Below are 24,042 nucleotides of genomic sequence, written 5' to 3' on the forward strand. Positions count from 1 at the left end.
CAGCCCCTGCCTCCTCCGCCTTGCTTATCCCAGCAAAATGCAGACAAGACCAACTCCCTGTAAGTTCCAGATCTTACTCTTTACTCTCTGCTCCTCTCTGTCCCTCAGTTCTTTCCCCAGCTAGGCCACACTGCCCACACGTTTTCACTCCTCTGTGGAACAGAGATGCTTTAAAACTGGGAGAGGGGCCAGCGTGGTGGCTCACACCTGTAATCCCAGCACTTTGGGAGGCCAAGGTGGGTGATCACTTGAGGTTAGGAGTTCGAGAGCAGCCTGGACAACATAGAGTGAAACCCCTACTCTACTAAAAAAATACAAAAAATTAGCTGGGCGTGGTGGCGCACGCCTGTAGTCCCAGCTATTAGGGAAACCGATGCAGAAGAATCACTTGAACCTGGGAGGCAGAGGTTGCAGTGAGCCGAGATCACGCCATTGCACTCCAGCCCGAGTGACAGAGCGAGACTTCATCTCTCAAAAAATAAACAAAACAACAAACAAACAAACAAAACTGGGAGAGGGGCCGGGCTCAGTGGCTCATGCCTGTAATCCCAGCACTTTGGGAGGCCGAGGCAAGTGGGTCACTTGAGGCCAGGAGTTTGAGACCAGGCTGGCCAACATGGTGAAACCCCGTCTGTACTAAAAATACAAAAATTAGCCAGTTGTGGTGGGTGCCTGTAATCCCAGCTACTAGGGAGGCTGAGGCAGGAGAATTGCTTGAACTCAGGGGGTGAAGGTTGCAGTGAGCCAAGATTGAGCCACCATACTCCAGCCTGGGCGACAGAGCAAGACTCCGTCTGGGGGATAAAAAAAGACAAAAAAACTGAAAGAGGGGAAGAGGCCAGATCTGCTTCCTTCCCCGAAGACACCAACCCTTAACAACCACAGTCCCCACTGCCCTCCCACCCCAGCCCCATAATTTGGCCCCTTCCCTCTAGTATTCTCACCCAGTTCTGGGAGTTAGGCTGAGCACACTGCCGCCACTTGGTGGCAGCATACCCTGAAGGTAGCATTCTTTCCAAACAGGTTTTCCCAGGTCTAACTTCCTTCTCTTCTCACAGAGCTTGGGGCAGGGGAGAGGTTAGGATGCAGGGAGGAGGGGCTCCTTCACTGCTTAGGGGTCCATACCTGAGATGACGCCTCGCCTGAGTCATCCTCTGTGAGGGCCGGGGAGAGAGGGAAGCAGGGTCAGGCATTCTGTTCCCAGGCCCAGGAAGGGCATTGGTGGGCCCCAGGGACTTGTAGGGGGCTCCCGACTTCCGCAAGAATCAGGGCGTTTAAGGTAGAAATCTGGCGTTTGGGTAGAGTGCTGAGAGAGGGACTTGGGACTGTTAAAAAGAGAGGACAGCCTGGGTGGGGTGGCTCATGCCTGTAATCCTAGCATTCTGGGAGGCCGAGGAGGGTGGATCACCTGAGTTCAGGAGTTCGAGACCAGCCTGGCCAATGTGGCGAAACCCCGACTCCACTAAAAATACAAAAATTAGCCAGGCATGACGGACTTAGGCGGCAGGCACCTCGAGTCCCAGCTACTTGGGAAGGTGAGGCAGGAGAATTGCTTGAACTACGTCTGGCTAATTTTTGTATTTTTAGTGGAGACAGGGTGTTGCCATGTTGGTCAAGCTGGTCTTGAACCCCTGACCTCAAGTGATTCGCTCACCTCGGCCTCCCAAAGTGCTGGGATTACAGGCATGAGCCACCTTGCCCAGCAGGGGGTGCCCTTCTTAGGACACGCAAAGTTCTTACTGTACAGATGACCCAGGAAAGCAGAAGCAGACCCCCTCCCAGACTACTCTAAATGCCCTGGGGCTCCTTGAAACTGTTCTGAGTAGAATTAGGTAAGCTCTGGGACGTCCTAGAAGGCAGCCAATCGGGGGTACCTTGAAACTATTCACGATAAAGAAAAGAGGAGTGACAAGAAGCTGCCAAGAAGCAAATGCATTGTGGAGGTAGGGCTTGCATACCGCTGGGTGGGGAGGGGCGCTGGGCCGCCTCTTGCAGAAGGTGCAGGATGAGTTTGTCCCCCGCCAGGGTGCCATAGTAAGCCGCATCCTGCCCCAGCGCATCGGTGATGCCCGGCTGGGCTCCGCCCTGCAGCAGGACCTCCACTGTTTCGGGGCTGGCCCCCTCACAGGCCAGCATCAGGGCCGTCCTACCAGGGGAGGGGGCTACTGAGGAGATGAGAATATCCCACAAGCCCCCATGCCCACCTCAGCACCCAGGCAGGGCTGGGAAGAGGAGGCTGGCTAGATCATCTTACTTAGAGAGGTTAAGAGTCTTGCCCAAGGTCACACAGCATAGGGCAGACTGGCTGGGAGGGGAGATGCTCACCTGCCTTGCAGGTCCTGATCATTCACAGCAGCCCCTTGCTGCAGTAGGAGACGGCACAGGTCTGTGTGACACATCTGAGCTGCTATAATGAGGGGTGTTGCGCCTGACTGGTAGGGAGGAGGAGGGATGCCATGGCATGAGAAACTGACCCCCGGAAGGTGCAGAAGCCTATGTAACTGCCCTTGAGTTTCACCTCAAACTTTCTCAGACTTTCAAAGGGTGCCTGAGATACTGCCACTTGGTGGCAGCATACCTCAAGCATAACATCTTCCCCGAAGAGACCCCAGAAGCTTACCCGATCTTGGGGGTTTAGATGTGCCTTAAAGGAGCAGAGCACCTCTGAGCAGGAGAGACAGCCACCAGCCGCTGCAAAAGAGAAAAGGTTGTCCGGTGCAGTAGCTCAACCCTGTAATCCCAGCACCTTGGGAGGCCGAGGCAGGAGGATCGCTTGAGTCCAGGAGTTCGAGACAAACCTGGGCCAACACAGCGAGACCCTGTCTCTAAAAAAAAAAAAAAAAAATGCAAACATTATCTGGGTGTGGTGGCGTGTGTCTGTGGCCCCAGCTACTCGGGAGGCTGAAGCGGGAGGACTGCTTGAGCTCAGGAGTTCAAGGCTGCAGTGAACCATGATGGCACCACTGTACACCAGCCTGGGTGACAGAGTGAGATCTTGTCTCAAAAACCAAGAAAAGAAAGGAAGAAAAACAAAAGGGGGAAGAGTAGGGGTAGGGTGAGACTTCGACATTTTCTGGGGACTTTCTGCCTGGGTGTGACCCTGCCCCTTTATTTCATGAGAAATTCCCACGTGCCCTGAGGAATTTGTAACAAAGGCAAGTTTTGCATTTTACAGATGCAGCAACTGAGGCCCAAACAGGCCTGTGGTCACCCACTGGGGTGAGAGGTAGAGTCAGATCTAGGATCTAGGGGTCTGCCGACTGCCAGTCCCAAGCACTGTGGTTCCCTCTACTTTTTGTAGAGACGGGGTCTCACTGTGTTGCCCAGGTCTCAAACTCCTGGGCTCAAGTGATCCTCCTGCCTCGGCCTCCTGAGGGGCTGGGATTACAGGAATGAGACCAACACTACAGGCATGTGCAACCATGCCTGGCTAATTTTTATTTTATTTTATTTTTTTAGAGACAGGGTCTTGCTATGTTGCCCAGGCTTTTCTTGAACTCCTGGGCTCAAGCAATCTGCCTGCCTTGGCCTCCTGAGTGGCCGGGACTGTAGGCGTGCACCACCACTCCCGGCTAATTTTTTTTTAAATTTTTTTATGGAAATGGAATGTCACTATATTGCCCAGGCTGGTCTCAAACTCCTGGGCTCAAGCAATCTTCCTGCCTCTGGCTCCCAAAGTGTTGGGATTATAGGCTGGAGCCACCACGCCCAGCCCCGTTTATGTGTTTATGTATTTATTTAATTTAATTAATTTATTTATTTATTCATTTTTGAGACGGAGTCTTGCTCTGTCACCCAGGCTGGAGTGCAGTAGCCCGATCTCGGCTCACTGCAACCTCCACCTCCCGGGTTCACGCCATTCTCCTGCCTCAGCCTCCCAAGTAGCTGGGACTACAGGCACCCGCCACCACACCCGGCTAATTTTTTATATTTTTAGTAGAGACGGGTTTTCACGGTGTTAGCCAGGATGGTCTCAATCACCTGAGCTCGTGATCCGCCCACCTCGGCCTCCCAAAGTGCTGAGATTACAGGCGTGAGCCACCGCACCTGGCTTGTTTTTATTTTTTGAGACGGAGTCTCCCTCTGCACCCACGCTGGAGTGCAGGGGTGTGATCTTGGCTCACTGCAACCCCCGCCTCCCGGGTTCCAGCGATTCTCCTGCCTCAACCTCCCGAGTAGCTGGGATTATAGGCATGAGCCATCACGCCTGGCTAATTTTTATATTTTTAGTAGAGATGGGGTTTCGCCATGTTGCCCAGGCTGGTCTCAAACTCCTGTGCTCAAGCAATCCTCCTACCTCTGACTCCCATAGTGCTAGGATTACAGGCGTGCACCACTGTGCCTGGCCTGTCTATTTATATTTTAAGAGATCCCTCCTTAAAATATAAATTTCAGTCAACAAACTCTATTTGAATACCTGCTGTGTGTCTGAGGGAGTATGAGGTTTTGATTGCTGCAAACCTTATCTGCAACACGTAGAACGGTGCCTGGCACACAGTAGGTACTCAATAACTGTTTGTTGTTGTTGGTGGTGGTGGTTTGTTTGTTTTTTTGAGATGGAGTCTCGCTCTGTTGCCCAGGCTGTGCAGGGGCGCGATCTCGGCTCACTGCAACCTCCACTTCCCGGGTTCAAGCGATTCTCCTGCCTCAGCCTCCTGAGTAGCTGGGATTACAGGCGCATGCCTCCATGCCTGGCTCATTTTTTGTATTGTTTAGCAGAGATGGGGTTTCATCGTGTTAGCCAGGATGGTCTTGATCTCCTGACCTCGTGATCTGCCCACCTCAGGCTCCCAAAGTGTTGGGATTACAGGCGTGAGCCACCGCGCCCGGCCTAATTTTTTATTATTAGTAGAGACAGGGTTTCACCATGTTGACCAGGCTATTCTCGAACTCCTGACCTCCGCTAATCTCGCTAATCCTGACCTCTGCTAATTCTCGAACTCTACTGAGCCTCCCAAAGTGCTCAGTAACTATTGAATGACAAAAACCAACGGGCTCCTATATTGTGACCAGAGGCATTGCCGCCACTAGGTGGCAGCATAATCCAACTGCAGGGAATTCTCACCCAGTGACTAAAACCCCCAAAGCCCAATTTTATTCTGAGTTTCCGAAACAACAGATGTTTCTTGAGTCGTCAGCGAAAGCCATGCCTGAATTGCACGGGGACAGCGAACAGATCGGGGGCTGGGTTCTGGTTCAAGTCGGTGGGTCCCTTTCCCTCCCTCTGGGAAGGAGTTTGGATTTGGTGATTATGAAGGTGCCAGCTGCCTGGAGCTATGGTTTTCCTGGTATCTCCTAGGAGCTCCTCAAAGGAAATTAAACCCTAGGGACCTCTCCTCATCCTCACAAAGACCAGGAGTGCAATCGGCTGCTCCTTGAGGTCAGACGACCTGGATTCCCTACGACTGATCTGCTGCGGACAAGTGACAGCCTCATTAAGTCTCATCTGTGCAATGGGCTAAAAGCCTGTGGTTCAAAGGGTAACCGAGATTTATGATGGGCTCCAGGGCCTGGCACACAGTAGGTAATAAAAAAGGAGAAGAAGGGCCGGCGCAGTGGCTCAAGCCTGTAATCCCAGCACTTTAGGAGGCCGAGGCGGGCGGATCACGAGGTCAGGCGATGGATACCATCCTGGCTAACACGGTGAAACCCCATCTCTACTAAAAAATACAAAAAAATTAGCCGGGCGTGGTGGCGGGCACCTGTAGTCCCAGCTACTCGAGAGGCTGAGGCAGGAGAATGGCGTGAACCCGGGAGGTGGAGCTTGCAGTGAGCCGAGATCGCACCACTGCACTCCAGCCTAGGTGACAGAGCAAGACTCCATCTCAAAAAAAAAAAAAAAAGGAGGAGAAGGGCTGGCACGGTGGCTCACGCCTGTAAGCCCAGCACTTTGGGAGGCCGAGGTGGGCAGATCATCTGAGGTCAGGAGTTCGAGACCAGCCTGGCCAACATGGTGAAACCCCATCTGTACTAAAAATACAAAAAAATTTTAGGTGGGTGTTGTGGCATAGGTCTGTAATCCCAGCTACTCAGGAGGCTAAGGCAGGAGAATTGCTTGAACCTGGGAGGTGGAGGTTGCAGTGAGCCAAGATTGTGCCATTGCACTCCACCCTGGGCGACAGAGGGAGATTCTATGTCAAAAAAAAAAAAAAAAAAAAAAAGGAGGAGGCTAGGTGAGGTGGCTCACGCCTGTAATTCCAGCACTTTGAGTGGCCGACGTGGGAGGATCACTTGAGCCTAGGAGTTTGAGATCAGCCTGGGCAACATAGCAAGATCCTGTATCTACAAATAAATTTAAAATATTAGCCAGGCATGGTGGTACACGCCTGTGGTCCCAGCTACTTGGGAGGCTGAGGCAGGAGGATCGTTTGAACCCAGGAGGTCAAGGATGCAGTGAGCCATGACTGCACCACTGTACTTCAGCCTGGGCAACAGAGCAAGATCCTATCTCATGAAAAGGGGCCAGGCGCGGTGGCTCACACTTGTAATCCCAGCACTTTGGGAGGCCGAGGCGGGCGGATCACGAGGTCAGGAGATTGAGACCATGGTGAAACCCCGTCTCTACTAAAAAATACAAAAAATTAGCCGGGCGTGGTGGCGGGCGCCTGTAGTCCCAGCTACTCGGAGAGGCTGAGGCAGGAGAATGGCGTGAACCCGGGAGGCGGAGCTTGCAGTGGGCCAGATTGCGCCACTGCACTCCAGCCTGGGCGACAGAGCGAGACTCCGTCTCAAAAAAAAAAAAAAAAAAACAGAAAAGGAAGGCCAGGAGCAGTGGCTCATGCCTGTAATCCCAGCACTTTGGGAGGCCAAAGCGGATGGATCACCTGAGGTCAGGAGTTCGAGACCATCCTGGCCAACATGGTGAAACCCCGTCTTTACTAAAAATACAAAAAAATTAGCCAGGTGTGGTGGCAGGTGCCTGTAGTCCCAGATACTCGGGAGGCTGAGGCAGGAAAATTGCTTGAACCTGGGAGGTGGAGGTTACAGTGAGCTGAGATCTCCCCACCGTACTCCAGCCTGGGCAACAGAGTGAGACTCCATCTCGAAAAAAAAAAAAAAAAGAGAAAGAAAGGAGGAGACAGGAACCTTCACAGCAGGTCAGGTCCCTAGGGCCCTGGGTAGAATAACCCGCAAGTCTAGCACCCTCTGGGCTACGGGGTCAGGGCAGGGCTGGGCTGCACCCACCTGCATGGTGTAGGGCAGTCCACCCGCTGCTGTCCACGACGTCCACCACGCAGGAAGCCTGGGGATGGGGTGAGTCCTTTGAGGCGGAGCCATCCTTCTTGCTGCCTGATTTCTCTAGGACTGCCTTCCCCACCCTGGGCTCTGCTATACTTCAGCCTCACCCTTCCCTGGCCCGCAAGTGACTCCATTTTCATGAAAATTGGTGAGAAAAGAAAACAGCTGGGAGCTGAGAAGCAGCTGGGAATTTGGGGAGTAGCTGGGAACTCTTCGAGTGTCTGGGGCTAAGAAAGGACCTAGGGCTTGGGGAGAAACAGAGCTCAGGAAATACTGAGATATATATATATATATATATATATATATATATATATATATATATATAATTTTAGATGGTGTTTCGCTCTTATTGCCCAGGCTGGAGTGCAATGGTGTGATCTCGGCTCACTGCAACCTCCGCCTCCCGGGTTCAAGGGATTCTCCTGCCTCAGCCTCCCTAGTAGCTGGGATTACAGGCACACGCCACCACTCCCAGCTAATTTTTTGTATTTTTAGTAGAGACAGGGTTTCACTATGTTGGCCAGGCTGGTCTCGAACTCCTGACCTCAGGCGATTCACCAGCCTCAGCCTCCCAAAGTGCTGGGATTACAGGCGTGAGCCACTGCGCCCGGCTTGGGAGTATATCTTAAATAGGAGAAGGATGTGGATGGTCTGAGAGTATCTGGTTATCTAGGGAGTAGCTAGGGTTCTGGAGTAAAAGGGGCCAAGGAATATCTAGGATTCATAGGGCATCTGGGGGTTCAAGGAATTGCTGGAACTCAGGAGTAGTAGGGGCCAAGGGAGTAGCTGAGATAAGAAAGTAAATGACCTGCAGTAGTTGCTTCAAGCACTGTGGGTGCCCGTATTTGGCGGCCAGGTGGAGGGCATTGTAACCTGGGGAAGGAAAGAAGATTTACTGGAGCTCCAGCTATTCAAGTAGCTGCCAGCTGCTCCCCAAGCCATGTCAACTACTTGTGATGAGTTTCTGTGTCTAGCAAAGTCCGTAAACCCTAGTATTTCTCTCTTTTTTCCCTACAGAAAGGATCTTGCTCTGTCGCCCAGGCTGGGGTGCAGTGTGATCATAGCTCACTGCAGGCTTGAACACCTAGGCTCAAGCGATCCTCCTGTCTCAGCCTCCTGAGCTGCTGGAACCACAAGCAAGTGCCACCATGTCTGGCTAATTTATTTGTATTTTCTGTAGAGACAGGGGTCTTGCTGTGTTGCCCAAGCTGGTCTTGAACTCCTTGGCTCATGCGATCCTCCCACCTCAGCCTCCCAAAGTGCTGGAATTAACAGGCATGAGCCATTGTGCCCGGCCATCAGGTACCTCTCAAAACCATGCTATTCCCTGTACCCAGAGACTCTCTAAGCCATGGCTAGTCTGTATTCCAGACAATCCCATCTCAGCGACTGTCCACACCCACCTATTCCTCAAGCCCTATTGCCTCAGCTACTCCCCATGTCCCCAGATACTCTACAGGGTCAACTACACTGAAGTTTCAGCCCTGCCCTTCACAACCCACAGTTGCTGTATATGTTCTTGCCAATCCATATACCCTTCCTCTTCCAAATGCCAACTCTGTCCCTGTCTGATGCTCCATGAATCCCCAGCTATTCCATATACCCTGCCCACCATGCCTGTGGCCCTAAAGCTTCAGATTTGACTGTGTCCCCATGCCTAGTTGCCTCCTGAGCCCCAGCTACTCCTTTTGGCCACACATTTTTATCTCAGTTATTCCCCCCAGGTCCCCTAAGTCATACATACATACAAGTTCTCCTTGTAACCCAGCTACTCCAAGAGCTCAAGCTACTCCCACAGCTCCAGCTACTCCTAGATCCCAGCTATCCCACATACCTCAGATATTCCCCAAACTCTACTTGTTATTCTCCTGCCCCGGAAACTTTGCAAGCTCAGCTACTCCCATGAATCCAGTTCCTCCTCCAAACTCCAAGTAGTTCCCTTCAGTCACTTCCTTGATCTCGGATACTCCTACATCCCAGATGCACCTCAAAGCTTAGTTCGTCCAATGGTCCCAGTTATCTCCCAAGCCCCAGTTCTTCCTCTGCCTCAGTCACTTTCTGGAAACTTCCCCAGGCTGGGCATGGTGGCTCACGCCTATAATCTCAGCACTTTGGGAGGCTGAGGTGGAAGGATCACTTAGAGGCCAGGAGTTCAAGACCGGCCTGGGCAACACAGGGAGACCCCATCTCTACCAAGAATAGAAAAATTAACTGGGCGTGGTGGTGTGCGCCTGTAGTCCTAGCTACTTGGGAGGCTGAGTTTGGAGGATCCCTTGAGCCCAGGAAGTGGAGATTGCAGTGAGCTGAGATCATGCCCACTGCACTCAAGCCTGGGTGACAGAGGGAGACCCTGTCCCTCCCCCCAAAAAAGAAAAACAAAACAAAACAACAAACCCCCAGAAACTTTGCAGCTATCCCCCAAGCCCCAGCTACTTCCCCATGCGAGCTACTTCCCCATCCAACTGAACCAATACCTGAATCCTAGTCACTCCCCATCCACAAGCCGTCCACTCACTTTGCTCAGTGCCACCCACAGTCTCTATCTTTGGCCACCCCATCCTAACATGCCCCTGTGTGTCTCCCTGGGGGCAGGGGAGGGGCACCAGAGGGAGCCTCCTCTTTTTTCAGCAGGGAACACAGACCTGGGAGCAGGGTCTGGCTGGACCCTCAGGCTGCGCACCTGGGCTGAGTTCCTCCCCCCTCCCCGGGGCCCAGCTGGCAGTACCTGCCCCGTCCGTGCTCATGACATTGGTGCCATGAGCTATCATCACCTCCAGACAGCTGGCCGCACCCCGCATGGCTGCCAGGTGGAACCTGGAGGTGAGAGACAAGGGTTCAGCCGCAAGGTTGCCACCCCTCAGCCATCTCACTCCCGGGTTGCGGGCACTCACGCGGACTTGCCCTCGGGGTCTAGCTTCGTGGGCACCAGCCCCTTGCGGGCGATGAGGGCGGCCACCCGAGGTGCATCGTTGTTTTCCACGGCTTGTAGCAGCCTCTCGTCACTCTTGCCCCAGTCTTGACTCTGCAGGGCACACCCAGAGGTGCGTGGGGCAGGGTTGGCTGCTGTCCCCTCCCCACGCCCCCTGACAGGGGCTCTGGGCTCTCACCACCTGCCCCTGGGCACTTGCCTGGCGCCTGCCTCTGGCTGCCGGCTTCGGGATGGGGCAGGGGCCGCAGGGCGGGCAGGAGCCAAGGTCAGTGGGGCTGAGCCGCAGCTGCAGGGGGAGGTGGTCCTGGGCAAGGGGGTCCTCAGACAGTGTCCCCCAAGCCTGCGACCCCCAGCATCTGCCCCATAACCCCAGTTGTCCAACGAAAGCCCACCACCAGGATCATCCCCTGAACAGCCCCCTGGCATCTGTTTCCAAAATGTTGTTCCCTGGGCTGAGCATGGAGGCTCACGCCTGTAATCCCAGCATTTGGGGAGGCCAAGGTGGGAGGATCGCTTGAGCCCAGGAGTTTGAGACCAACCTGGGCAACATAGTAGGACCCCGTATCTACAAAAAATAAAAACAATCAGCAGGGCATGGTGGCTCATGCCTGTAGCTGCTTGGGAGGCTGAAGTGGGAGGATCATTTGAGCCCAGGAATTTTGAGACCAGCCTGGGCAACACAGCAAGACCCACTCTGTACAACAAAAAAAGTTGTCCCCCAATTCATTCCTTAGTGAAAGCCACCCCTGCAACATCGCCCCCAGCAAATGGATCCATGAGTCTTTTCCAAACTACTCTCCAAAGTCCCATCTGAACCCCTAAAAAGCCCCTTTAAATGTCTCTCAGGACCATCCTCTGCCCTGTTTATCCACAACTGCCCTGAAATGCCAGCACTGTCCCCTAAACATCCCGAGGCTTCTCCCCTCAACACTATAGCCTCAAATGCATTACAAAATGTCTCCCCCAAATTCCTGAAGTGTTGTGTAAAACCATCCTTCCCAATGATACCGTCATGTCCCAAAAATATCCTCCAAAAACATCCCTCAAATGTTCTCCCAGACTGTTCTCCAAATCATTACCTCTTCGCAAAATCGGCTCTCCCAAAATAGCTTCCAAGTTGTCCCCTCAATGACCCCATCTGTCTCCAAAATGTTTTCCCAAAACTGCACCCCCCAATGCCCTCTAAATGTTCCTAAATGTCCCCATTTGTTTCAAAGGGTCTTCCAAAACGTGTCCACATGTCTCCCCAAATGTCTCTTCCATTCCCCCAAAAGCTGCCCCAACCTCTGTTCCCCCCCTCGCGCAGCCCATCTTTCCCGGGTCTGGAATGGGGGGGGCACCCAGGTCAGCCGGGGACGGGGAAGGGAGGGGAGAGGAGGTACCCGCGCCCTGCCCGCTCCTGCGCCCCCTCCCCGGGCCCTACCGCGAAGGAGGCGGCTGCGCACAGACACAGCTGCTTCATGGCGTCCGGGGCGCGGGGCGCGGGGGGCGCACGGGGTTCCAGAGGAGGCGGCGGCCAGAGGGGCTGGAGGGACCGCGGGGAGCGGCGGGAGGGCGGGGCCGGGCGCTGTCGGAGCTCCCCGCCCCGCCCGCCCAGTCCCGCCCTCCCTGGTGCCGCCCCCTCCCCCTTGCCCTCCTCGCCAGCCCCCTCCCCCACGGGATGGAATGGGAAGACACAGGTAGGGGGCTGGGGGCTGAGGGAGGGGGCGCTGCCCCGGCCCCTCCTGACCTTGTCGCCTGGAGGATGAGGAGGACGCGGCGCCGGGAGCCCGGCTCCCTCACCAGCGCAGGCCTCCGGCTGCATCTCCAGGGGACCCGCGGGCGTCCATCTCCGCCTCCTCCCAGTCGGCCAAGGGCGCGCAGGTGCCTCCGGGCCCGCGACGTCCGCAGCCTCGCACCGCCACGCGGCCGGCAGGGCTCTCGCCACTCACACTTTCATTCATTCACTCATTCATTCGTGCGCCCATTCGTTCATTCATTCACCGGCCCGCCCATTCATTCATTCATTCATTCACTCACCCATTCGTTCATTCACTTATTCATTCGTTCATTCACTCGTTCATTCGTTCACCCACTCGTTCATTCCTTCACTCATTTGTTTATTCGCTCACCCTTTCATGCATTAATTCACTCACCCATTCGTGGATTCACTTATTCATTCATTCATTCTCCTGTTCATTCGTTCACTCACTCGTTCATTCCTTCACCCATTTGTTTATTCGCTCACCCTTTCATTCATTCACTCGTTCATTCGTTCACCCATTCGTTCATTCATTCACGGGCTCACCCATTCGTTCATTCACTTATTCATTCGTTCATTCACTTATTCATTCATTCATTCACTCGTTCATTCTTTCACCGATTTATTTGCTCACCCTTTCATTCATTCATTGGCCTCACCCATTTGTTCATTCGTTCATTCTTATACGACCCATTCATTGATTCATCCCCACGCCATTCCTTCCTGCATTCACTCATTCCTGCATTCATTCACTCACTCATTTGTTCATCCATTTGTTGGCTCACCCATTCATCCATTCATTAGTTCACTCACCCATTCATTTGTTCACCACCCATTCATTCATTTGTTCATTCCCGCACCATTCATTCATTCATTCCCACACTCATTGGCTCATTCATTGGCACGCCCATTCATTCATTCATTCACTCATTGGCTCACCCATTCATTCATTCATCAGTCATTCGTTCATTCATTCATTCATTCGCCAATGGGAAGCTGCAATCCTACACACCTGAATTTGAATCCAGCACCCCACCCCTGCCCCAGCCTTTCCTACCTATATGACTGGGCCAACAGACTTACCTATTTTGGACTTCACCTTCCTCCTCTGTAAAATGGGTTTCATAATAAATAGTTCCTACTGTGGAGGGTTACTGGGAGGATGCCAAGGTACTACCCGCTCCGCACTCAGTCGACCAGTGCCTAGCATACAGTAAGCGCACAATAAAACTGTGACTCGTTCCTCACAGAAAGAGCTAGCTGGTCCCGGAGCAGCTCTGACATTCTCTAGCCATTTCCATCAATTTCCACCACTCCTGGGACCCGCGGCTCCTCCGGTAGAGGAGGGGCCTTGGGTTCCTTTCTGTCACTGCAGCGTCCCCAGTGCCTGGCCCATGGCAGGTGCTCCACAAACATGCATCAGATGAACACTTGGGGGAGATGCTCCTTCATGCAGTAAGCATTTATTATGCGCCTACTGGATGCCACGCGGCATTCGCAGGCCTGGAGACTCTGGGAGCACAGCCAAGACCCTTGCAGGTAGTTGGCATTTTAGAAGGAGACCTGGAGGCTAGGCGCAGTGGCTCACGCCTGTAATCCCAGCACTTTGGGAGGCCGAGGCGGGCAGATCACCTGAGGTCAGGAGTTTGAGAACAGCTTGGCCAACATAGTGAAACTTCGTCTCTACTAAAAATGCAAAAATTAGCCAGGTGTGGTAGCGGGCGCTTATACTCTCAGCTACTCAGGAAGTGAGGCAGGAGAATCGCTTGAACCCGGGAGGCAGAGGTTGTAGTAAGCCGAGATCGCGTCACCGCATTCCAGCCTGGGTGACACAGCGAGACTCCATTGCAAAACAAACGAACAACAACAACAAAAAAAAACAAACTAAAAAACAACAACAACAAAAAAAACCGAGGTCTTCCAGAGCCAGAATTTAAGAGCAACGACCCAGCAGACAGGCGACAGGGGCTTGAATTCAGTTTGGTGATATCATCCTTGCTGTGTGACCTTGAGCTAATCGCTTTCCCTCTCTGAAATTCTCCCTCTCAATTTCTCAACTGTTAAATGAGATAGATAATAGGACAGGCACCAAGGAAGCACTGTGGGCATTTGAGGCTGGATCTTTCTCTAGAGCGGGGCCATCCTGGGCACTGCAGGGTGCTGAGCAGCATCCCTGGCCTCCACCCACTCCACGCCTGGAGCACCTCCAAGTTGTGACAACCACAGATGTCCCAACATTGGCAAGTGTCCCTCCATTGACACATTGACCACTGGCTTAGGGCTGGGTGAACATTGAGCATTTACATGTCAGTATGGTCTGTGATTATTCTTAGACATTTTTTTTTTTTTTTTGAGACGGAGTCTTGCTCTGTCACCCAGGCTGGAGTGCAGTGGTGCGATCTCAGCTCACTGCAAGCTCTGCCTCCCAGGTTCAAGCAATTCTCCTGCCTCAGCCTCCTGAGTAGCTGGGATTACAGGCACGTGCCACCACACCTAGTGAATTTTTGTATTTTAGTAGAGATGGGGTTTTGTCATGTTGGCCAGGCTGGTCTTGAACTCTGACCTCGTGATCCACCTGCCTTGGCCTCTCAAAGTGTTGGGATTGGGCCGGGCGCGGTGGCTCACGCTTGTAATCCTAGCACTTTGGGAGGCCGAGGCAGGCGGATCACGAGGTCAGGAGATCGAGACCATGGTGAAACCCCGTCTCTACTAAAAATACAAAAAAAAATTAGCCGGGCGTGGTGGCGGGCGCCTGTAGTCCCAGCTACTCGGAGAGGCTGAGGCAGGAGAATGGCGTGAACCCGGGAGGCGGAGCTTGCAGTGAGCCGAGATCGTGCCACTGTACTCCAGCCTGGGTGACAGAGCAAGACTCCGTCTCAAAAAAAAAAAAAAAAAAAAAGTGTTGGGATTACAGGTGTGAGCCACTGCACCCGGCCCTCTTAGACACCTTTGGACAAGAGGAGGGAGGAATGGGAACCAAGGCAGGAAAATGGACAGTGACAGGCATTTGGGAAGGAGGGTGTCCTTGGAACTCTTCTCTCCTTTCACCCTTCGGGGTGGGGAGGTCCTCTGAGCTTCTCCAGAGAAGAGACCGAAATGGATCTCCCAGCTCAGGGCTTCAGTTTCCAACTGTCTCCTACACTTGTCCTCCTGGATGCCATACAAGATCAGAGCAAACGGCCAGGCACGGTGGCTCACGCCTGTCATCCCAGCACTTTGGGAGGCCGAGGCAGGCAGATCACCTGAGATGGGGAGTTCGAGACCAGCCTGACCAACATGGGAAAACCCCGTCTCTACTAAAAATACAAAAAATTAGCTGGGCGTGGTGGTGGGCGCCTGTAGTCCCAGCTACTCGGGAGACTGAGGCAGGAGAATGACGTGCATCCGGGAGGCGGAGCTTGCAGTGAGCCAAAGTCGTGCCATTGCACTCCAACCTGGGTGACAGAGTGAGACTCCCTCAAAAAAAAAAAAAAAAAAAAGGCTGGGTGAGGTGGCTCACGCCGAGATTGCACCACTGCACTCCAGTCTGGGAGACAGAGCGAGACTCCGTCTGAAAAAAATCAATCAATCAGAGCAAATGCCCCTCGGAGCCCACTGAGGTGTACCATGGATACCGTCAGCCCTCCAGGCTTCCTCCAAGCCCCGGTATCACCCTGACACCTCTCTCTTGCCCACACTCAGTCCACCGGCCAAGCCCACTGGCTGCACGCTGTGTCCTGTTCTGCCCCTTCTCACCCCTTCCACGGCCACCACCGTAGTCTAGCCCCATCACTGCACGTTCTGCCTCTGGGACGCATCCTTCCTGGTCTCCAGCTTCTGACCTTGTCGCCTTGTCCCTTCTCCCCCAGCAGCCAGAGGCAGCTTCCTAAACCCTGCATCAGATCTCATCTCTCCTGCACAAAAGCCTCCAGAGACCTCACTCAGCTTAAAATGCAAACTGCTCACAGCAGCCCAGATCCTGCCCACTGCTTGTTTCCGTAGAGAATGGTATTTACACGTGTGAGTTGTCGGGGGGGAGGGAAAAGCAAAATAAGAATCATCCTTCCTGACACGTGAAAAATGATATGAAATTCACATTTCTGGCTGGGCGCGGTGGCTCACGCCTACAATCCCAGCACTTTGGGAGGCCAAGGTGGGCTGATCGCCTGAAGTCAGGAGTTCAAGACCAGCCTGGCCAACATGGTGCAACTCTGTCTCTACTAACAATACAAAAATTAGCCGGGCATGGTGGTGCACACCTGTAATCCCAGCTACTCAGGAGGCTGAGGCAGGAGAATCGCTTGAACATGGGAGGCTGAGGTTGCAGTAACCTGAGAGCACTCCAGCCTGGGTGACAGAGCCAGACTCCATCTCAAAACAAAACAAAACAGAACAATTCACATTTCAGTGTCCATAAATAAAGTTTTATTGGGGCCAAGCCCTGCCCATTCATTTATAGATGGTTGGATGCCACATGCAGGGTATGAAAAAAAAAAGTGTAGATAGTCAAAGGCTATTCTCAGGCTGCAATGGCAGAGCTGAGGCTGGTCTGCACGACAAACCAAAAATATTTACCCTCTGGCCTTTTAAGAAAACATTTGCCAACCCTTCTCTGGGCAGCCCCTCTCTGCCGGTCCCTGACCCCTGACTTCATGGAGTTTTACATTCTTTTCTTTTCCTTTTCCTTTTCCCTTTTCTCTTTTCTTTTCTTTTCTTTCCTTTTCTTTTCTTTCTCTCTCTCTCTCTCTCCCTCTCTCTCTCTCTCCCTCCCTCTCTCTCTTTCTTTAGACGGAGTCTCGCTCTGTCACCCAGGCTCGAATGCAGTGGCGTGATCTCTGCTCACTGCAAACTCCACCTCCCGGCTTCAAGCGATTCTCATGCCTCAGTCTCCCAAGTAACTGGGATTACAGGCACCCGCCACCATGCCTGGCTAATTTTTGTATTTTTAGTAGAGACGGGGTTTCACCATGTTGACCAGGCTGGTCTTGAACTCCTGACCTCAGGTGATCTGCTCGCCTCAGCCTCCCAAAGTGCTGCGATTACAGTCATGAGCCACGGCACCTGCCATCATCTCCGTTTACATTTCCCTTGGTGCAACCCATGCTCCCATAGCAGTCTCCTTCTTGTCCTTCAAACAGCTGGGTCCCACCTCCGAGCCTTGGCCTCTGCAGCTCCTTCTGCCTGGAGCACCTGCCCCACCGCGCACATGGCTGCTTTCTTTACTGCTGTCCACTCTTGGAGATGCCTCTTCCAAGAGCCCTTCTCTGATAGCCCTTTCTTAAGCTATATTTTTCCTTCATTGCTTTTTTTTCTTCTTTTTTTTTTTTTTTTTTTTTTGACGGAGTCTCGCTCTATCGCCCAGGCTGGAGAGCAGTGGAGGGATCTCGGCTCACTGCAACCCCTGCCTCCCGGATTCAAGTGATTCTCCTGCCTCAGACTCCTGAGTAGCTGGGATTACAGGTGCCCGCCACCACGCCTGGCTAATTTTTGTATTTTTAGTAGATACAGGGTTTTGCTATGTTGGCCAGGCTGGTCTCAAATTCCTGACTTCAAGTGATCCACCCACCTCGGTCTCCCAAAGTGCTGGGATTACAGGCGTGAGTCACCGCGCCGGGCCTCTTATCACTGCCTAAGATACTACATACCTTTTAAAAAATATTCTGTTTACTCTTATTTTTTATTTTTATTTATTTATTTATTTTGGGACAGGGTCTTGCTCTGTCACCCAGGCTGGAGTGCAGTGGTGCAATCACCGTTCACTGTAGCCTCGACCTCCTGGGCTCAAGTGGTCCTCCCACCTCAGCCTCCTGAGTACCTGGAGACCACAGGCACACACCACCATACCCAACTAATTTTTGAATTTTTTTGAAGAGACGGGGTCTTGCTATGTTGCCCAGGCTGGTCTCGAACTCCTGGGCTCAAGCGATCCTCCCATCTTGATCTCCTAAAGTGCTGGGATTACAGGCGGGAGCCACTGCGCCCGGCTTGTTTCCTCTTGATCGCTCCCTAAGAATGTCGCCTCCTTACGGGCAGGGGTTTTTTTGTCTGTCGTAGTCACTGCTGTACTCCATGCAGGACCAGCTATAGGTTTTGCAGGGCACAGGGAAAAATGAAAATACGAGGCCTGGCCAGGCGTGGTGGCTAATGCCTGTAATCCCAGCACTTTGGGAGGCTAAGGCAGGAGGATCGCTTGAGGCCAGGAGTTCAAGACCAGCCTGGGCAACGTGGTAAGACCACGTTGAAAAAAAAAAAAAAATGCATACTTAAGTAAAAAATAAAAATATCAAAAGAAAAAAGAAAGAGAAAGAGGACTTTCCAGGAAGCATTGATGTATGGAGTCTGTGAATCTCTAGAAACCCCAATCTTCCCACTTGGGAGATTTTGCTGAGACCTAAAATAAAGGCAGAAGTTCAGTGAGGCCCCAGGTGAACAGCTCCAGGTAACTACCATTTTATGGATGGAAACACTGAGGCCCACGGACAGCCCGAGGGGGATCAGAGTAAGCAAGGCCAACTGTTGGGACCCTGAAGAAAGAAACGGTGTTGGCCGGGCACAGTGGCTCTCGCCTGTAATCCCAGCACTTTGGGAGGCCAAGGCGGATGGATCACTGGAGGTCAGTAGTTTGAGACCAGCCTGGCCAACATGGCGAAACCCCATCTCTATTAAAAATACAAAAAAAAAAAAAAAAAATTAAGGCCGGGCGCGGTGGCTCACGCTTGTAATCCCAGCACTTTGGGAGGCCGAGGCGGGCAGATCACGAGGTCAGGAGATCGAGACCACGGTGAAACCCCGTCTCTACTAAAAACACAAAAAATTAGCTGGGCGTGGTGGCGGGCGCCTGTAGTCCCAGCTACTCGGAGAGGCTGAGGCAGGAGAATGGCGTGAACCCGGGAGGCGGAGCTTGCAGTGAGCCGAGATTGTGCCACTGCACTCCAGCCTGGGCGACAGAGCGAGACTCCGTCTGAAAAAAAAAAAAAAAAAGAAAAAGCCAGTGTTAGAGACCAGGAAAGGCACGGAGAGAGCCCTAAGGAAAGGAGGAGAGGGGTAGCAGTGGCTAGAAGACACGGAACACAAGGTCCCAGGGACAGGAGGAGGCCGGGCCCCTGCAGTCACGGGTGTTTGCTTTCTTCCCTCGGGGCTGCTGAACAAAAGCTGAACTTGACTCCGGCCGCCTGATGCGAAACTGGAGCAGGGCAGGTGGAGGGATGGATGGGGAGGTGCTCCGGGAGGGGAGGATGGAGGCCCTGCAGCTTCCCACCAACAGCCAGGCCTCCCATCTGCTGCAACAGCTCCAGCCCAGGCCGTGGGCCGACCTTAGGCCCCTCCAGCTCCAGACACCCTCAGAGGCCCTCACGCCCGTCTCAGGTTTTAACACCTATCCTGTCCTGTCCAATTTTGACTTTGTCCCAACCCCTCCCACTGCAAACATATCAAAACACACCCACGTCCCGAATGAGGCATCTCTTTTTTAGCCGCCCACACTTCTTGAAAGATTGATTTAAATATTAAATATAACTATGCTTTGGAAATTAAGCAATCATACGGCTTGGTTTACCAGTGGCTACTACTTCTGAGGAATGCTTGGGGGAAAAAAAGCATTTAGGAGTTGACCCCTGAACAATACGGGTTTGAATGCCCAGGTCCACTTACAGATGGATTTTTTGTTTGTTTTTTGAGACGGAGTCTCGCTCTGTCGCCCAGGCTGGGCAATCGTGCAATGGCGTGATTTCGGCTCACTGCAACTTCTGCCTCCTGGGTTCAAGAGATTATCCTTCCTCAGCCTCCTGAGTAGCTGGGATTACAGGTGCCCACCACCACACCCGGCTGACTGGGTACTGTTTGCATTTTTAGTAGAGAGGGGGTTTCACCATGTTGGCCAGGCTGGTCTTGAACTCCTGACCTCAGGTGATCTGCCCACCTCTGCCTCGCAAAGTGCTGGGATTACAGACGTGAGCCACCATGCCGAGCCAATTTTTTTTTTTTTTTGAGACGGAGTCTCGCTCTGTTGCCCAGGCTGGAGTGCAGTGGTGCCAGCTCGGCTCACTGCAAGCTCCACCTCCCAGGTTCATGTCTCAGCCTCCCGAGTAGCTGGGATTACGGGTGCCCACCACCACGCCCGGCTGATTTTTTGTATTTTTAGTAGAGACAGGGTTTCACCATGTTAACCAGGATGGCCTGGATCTCCTGACCTTGTGATCCACCCACCTCGGCCTCCCAAAGTGCTGGGATTACAGGCATGAGCCACTGTGCCTGGCCTATACATGGATTTTTGACTGTGCAGGGGGGTGGGCTGTAATTGTTCAAGGGTCAACTATAATCGAGGAATTGATTCCACGTGGGAAGAAAAATTTTGGTGTCACTCCACAGTGAATGAAGCTCACCCATTGCCACATTTTGTAGGCAGTTAATGGGCCGTTTTTCACCTTTTTCTCTCCCACTGTCTGTCTCCACCCGTTCTCTTTTCAATCAATGCACTCCCCTCCCACCTCCAGGCCAATCATGTTCATAGTAACACAGCCCTGGGGGAAGACTTGTGTCTCACTTCCTAGCTGTGTGACCTTGAGCAGGTGTCTTAACCTCTCTGGGCTTCCCTCCCTCATCTATAAAATGAAGCTAATAAAAGCTCCTGACTCATAACATGGTGGTGAGGATTAAATGAGCTGACACCTGCAAAGCACATCTTATGTTCTTTATAGTGCTCAAAAATCAACAAAAATGAAAATAAATAAGCCGGCCACAGTATTGCACATCTGTAGTCCCAGCTACTGGAAGGCTGAGGCAGGAGGATCTCTTGAGCCCAGGAGTTTGAGACCAGCCTGGACAACATGGTGAAACCCCGTCTCTACTAAAAATACAAAAGATTTGCTGGGCGTGGTAGTGCACACCTGTAGTCCCACCTACTCGGGAGGCTGTGGCATAAGAAAAGAATCGCTTGAACCCAGGAGGCGGAGGTTGCAGTGAGCCAAGATCACAACACCGCACTCCAGCCTGAGCAACAGAGTGAGACTCCTTCAAAAAAAAAGGAGGAAAGAAAAACTTAAAAAATAAAATAAAGTGAATTCAATGTTATTAAAGTGTTTTAAATAAAAGTAAAATGAATAGTGAAATGAATGGGAACGTGATAATTAATAATTAGTTTTAAAATAAAATAAAATGGGCTGGGTGCAGTGGCTCAAACCTGTAATTCCAGCACTTTGGGAGGCCAAGGAGGGTGAATCACCTGAGGTCGGGAGCCTGAGACCAGCCTGAACAACACAGTGAAACCCCGTCTCTATTAAAAATACAAAAAATTTAGCCAGCCATAGTAGCAGGCACCTGTAGTCCCAGCTATTTGGGAGGCTGAGGCAGGAGAATTGTTTGAACCCAGGAGGCAGAAGTTGCAGTGAGCAGAGATCGTGCCACTGCACTCCAGCCTCAGCAACAGAGTGAGACTGTATCTCAAAAATAAATGAAATCAAATCAAATCAAATCAAATGAGCCAAACAACTGAAGGAAGCCACAGAGGGGTCATGACATCCCCAGAGTCACCCAGGACACCAGGGACAGAGGAAGGATTTGAACTCAGAGCCACCTGATTCTATCCCAGGCTTGGCTGGGCGCAGTGGCTCACGCCTGTAATCCCATCACTTTGGGTGGGAGGTAGGAGGATTGCTTGAGGCCAGGAGTTTAAGACCGGCCTGGGCAACACAGCTAGACCCCATCTCTACAAAAAATAAAAATTAGCTCAGCGTGGTGGTGCACACCTGTAGTCTCTGCACTTTGGGAGGCTGAGGCAGGAGGATCGTTTGAGCCCAGGAGTTGGAGGCTGCAGTCGGTTGAGATAGCACCACTGCACTCCAGCCTGGGTGACAGAAAGAGACTCTGTCTCAAAAAAAAAAAAAAAAAATTGGACCAAGTGTGGTGGCTCATGCCTGTAATCCCAGCACTTTGGGAGGCCAAGGCGGGTGGATGACCTGATGTCAGGAGTTCAAGACCGGCCTGGCCAACATGGTGAACTCCTGCCTCTACTAAAAATACAAAATTAGCCAGGCATGGTGGTGCATGCCTGTAATCCCAGCTACTCGGGAGGCTGAGGCAAGAGAATTACTTGAACCCAGGAGGTGGAGGTTGCAGTGAGCCGAGATCGAGCCACTGCACTCCAGCCTGGGCGACAAGAGGGAAGCTCTGTCTCAAAAATAAAATAAAATAAAATAAAAAATGAAATCCAGGCTTGTTCCACAGGCCTCTCTTTTTGGCTTTTCAAAAATGGCTTTCAAAGATCCTGAGCTCCCACTCACTCGCACTCTCTGCTCCTGCCAAGAGAATCTGCCTGTTATGCCTGTGAATCAAGCAGACCTGGTCCAGCCTCCGAATCTTTACCCACGCAGGTCCGTGCCCCGCTCCTCACGTGCCTGCCTTCACTCCTCTAAATCCTCCCTATTCTTCCAGGCTCTGCTCCAGCGCCAACTCCTCCAGGCAGACTCCCTGATTTCTCCAGGCCACACCGGATGGGGAGGTTGTATCCCGTGATAGGAAAACTAAAGGCTCCAAGTCAAGCTTGCCCACCCAGGCCAGGCACAAAGAGGTGCTCAGGAAGGCTGATTGCCTGTCCCTGGAGCTGAGTCCTCACTTTCATCCTCCCCATCTGTGCCCTGAATTGGCCACCACAGGGACTTGGGGGGCTGAGAGGAAGTGGGGATGACGGAGGAAGAAGCATGTCTTTCTAGGAGTTCATAGCCGAAGACACGGATGCAAGAGAAGACAGCTGGATCTACCTCAGGGCCTTTGCACTGGCTGTTCCAGCCACTTGGAATGCAATTCCTGCAAACTCTCTCCCCCACTCCCCTTTCCTTTCTTTTTCTTTTTCTTTTTTTTTCTTTTTTGAGATGGAGCCTCACTCTGTTGCCCAGGCTGCAGTGCAATGGCACAATCTCAGCTCACTGCAACCTCCACCTCCCAGGTTCAAGCAATTCTCCTGCCTCAGCCTCCCAAGTAGCTGAGATTACAGGTGCCCGCCACCGTGCCCGGCTAATTTTTGTATTTTTAGTAGAGACAAAGTTTCACCATGTTGGCCAGGCTCATCTCGAACTCCTGACCTCAAGTGATCTGCCTGCCTCGGCCTCCTAAAGTGCTGGGATTACAGGCATGAGTCACCATGCCCAGCCCTCCCCTTCCCTTTCTAATCTTTGCTCTAATATCACCTTCTCTGGGAAGCCTTCCCTGGCCACCCTCTCTAAAACTGCAGCCACCTCCCCTGCCCTGGATGCTTCAATTCCCTTTTCCTGCTTTGTCTGTCTTCGTGACACAAAATACACATTGTCACTTATTCATCTTGTTTCGTGTTCATCTCCCGTACTCAGCGGTCGGCTCCACGAGGGCAAGGATGTTTGCCTGCCCTATTCTCTGGCTGATTCCCCTGTGCCTGGCACAGCGCCTGCTATGTAAATATGAGCTGAGTACACACACTCCAAAGCAAAAGATCAGGGTCCTCAGGAAAGTGGGTCCTTGGAAAAGCAAGGGGTCACTGTGGCCGGGCAGAGCAGAGATTGGACGGGGAGGTGGTACTCGGGCCAAATTGTGAGGAATGAGGAGGGTCTGATAGGTGGCAATGCGGCGAGAAGGTATTCCATGGGGAGCGGACTAGGGCCCGGGCAAAGGCCTGGGCTGGAAAGCTTGTACGGGGAGCAGTGGGGAGGTCAGGACGCTAGGGGGCAGCAGAGAGGAAAGGAGAAGAGGTGGGTACTGGAATGAAAGGGTGGATCTTCAGCCAAGCCCCAGGAGACAGAAGGCTGAAGTTGCAGGGGTGTATCGGGCACCTAGGGCCTCACACTCACCTCTGTCTTCTTAAATCGCGCCCTGAGAGTCTTCATGGTTGGTGCCCTGCGTTTCTCCTCTCCCCAGGCCACCTGAGGAAGGGCAAGGGTGGGGGTAAGGTGAGGGGTCCTGGTGGGCGGCAGGGTCCATTGCCTCTCCCTCCTCAAAAGGACCACTTCCTCCTTCCTGACCAGTCCTGGCCCCTAGAGCAAGACACAGACCTGCTCTATCTCCTACCTGCTGTGTGTCCTTTGGCAGGTTACTTGCCCTCTCTTTTACTTCCCTCATCTATACAATGACAGAAATGATCCTTTCTTGACCAACTCATGGTCAGTTTTCAGTATGGTCCCTACAGAGAGCC

At 52.6% G+C, this 24,042-nt stretch overlaps 1 protein-coding gene across 6 annotated transcripts in view; it reads right to left on the reverse strand.

The window, feature by feature from the left end:
- ANKRD24 (ankyrin repeat domain 24) overlaps positions 1-24,042 on the reverse strand; it is a 42,171-nt gene that overhangs the window by 14,776 nt on the left and 3,353 nt on the right. For 2 of the 6 annotated variants that reach the window (XM_030796677.1, XM_030796680.1), the window contains 9 exons: positions 23,702-23,773; positions 10,131-10,261; positions 9,965-10,053; positions 8,048-8,112; positions 7,186-7,243; positions 2,621-2,691; positions 2,326-2,432; positions 1,959-2,146; positions 1,126-1,154 (listed from right to left, as the gene is read on the reverse strand). In XM_030796677.1, coding sequence (XP_030652537.1) covers positions 1,126-1,154; positions 1,959-2,146; positions 2,326-2,432; positions 2,621-2,691; positions 7,186-7,243; positions 8,048-8,112; positions 9,965-10,053; positions 10,131-10,261; positions 23,702-23,773 — 810 coding nt within the window. Of the gene's footprint in view, positions 1-1,125; positions 1,155-1,958; positions 2,163-2,325; positions 2,433-2,620; positions 2,692-7,185; positions 7,507-8,047; positions 8,113-9,964; positions 10,054-10,130; positions 10,262-10,367; positions 10,455-11,591; positions 11,720-11,897; positions 12,173-23,701; positions 23,774-24,042 lie in introns of those variants that run through there. The other 4 variants (XM_030796676.1, XM_030796678.1, XM_030796679.1 and 1 more) reach the window with 4 other exon arrangements.

Source organism: Nomascus leucogenys, chromosome 17 (assembly GCF_006542625.1).
Source record: "Nomascus leucogenys isolate Asia chromosome 17, Asia_NLE_v1, whole genome shotgun sequence".
In the NCBI taxonomy this organism is placed as follows: Eukaryota; Metazoa; Chordata; class Mammalia; order Primates; family Hylobatidae; genus Nomascus; species Nomascus leucogenys.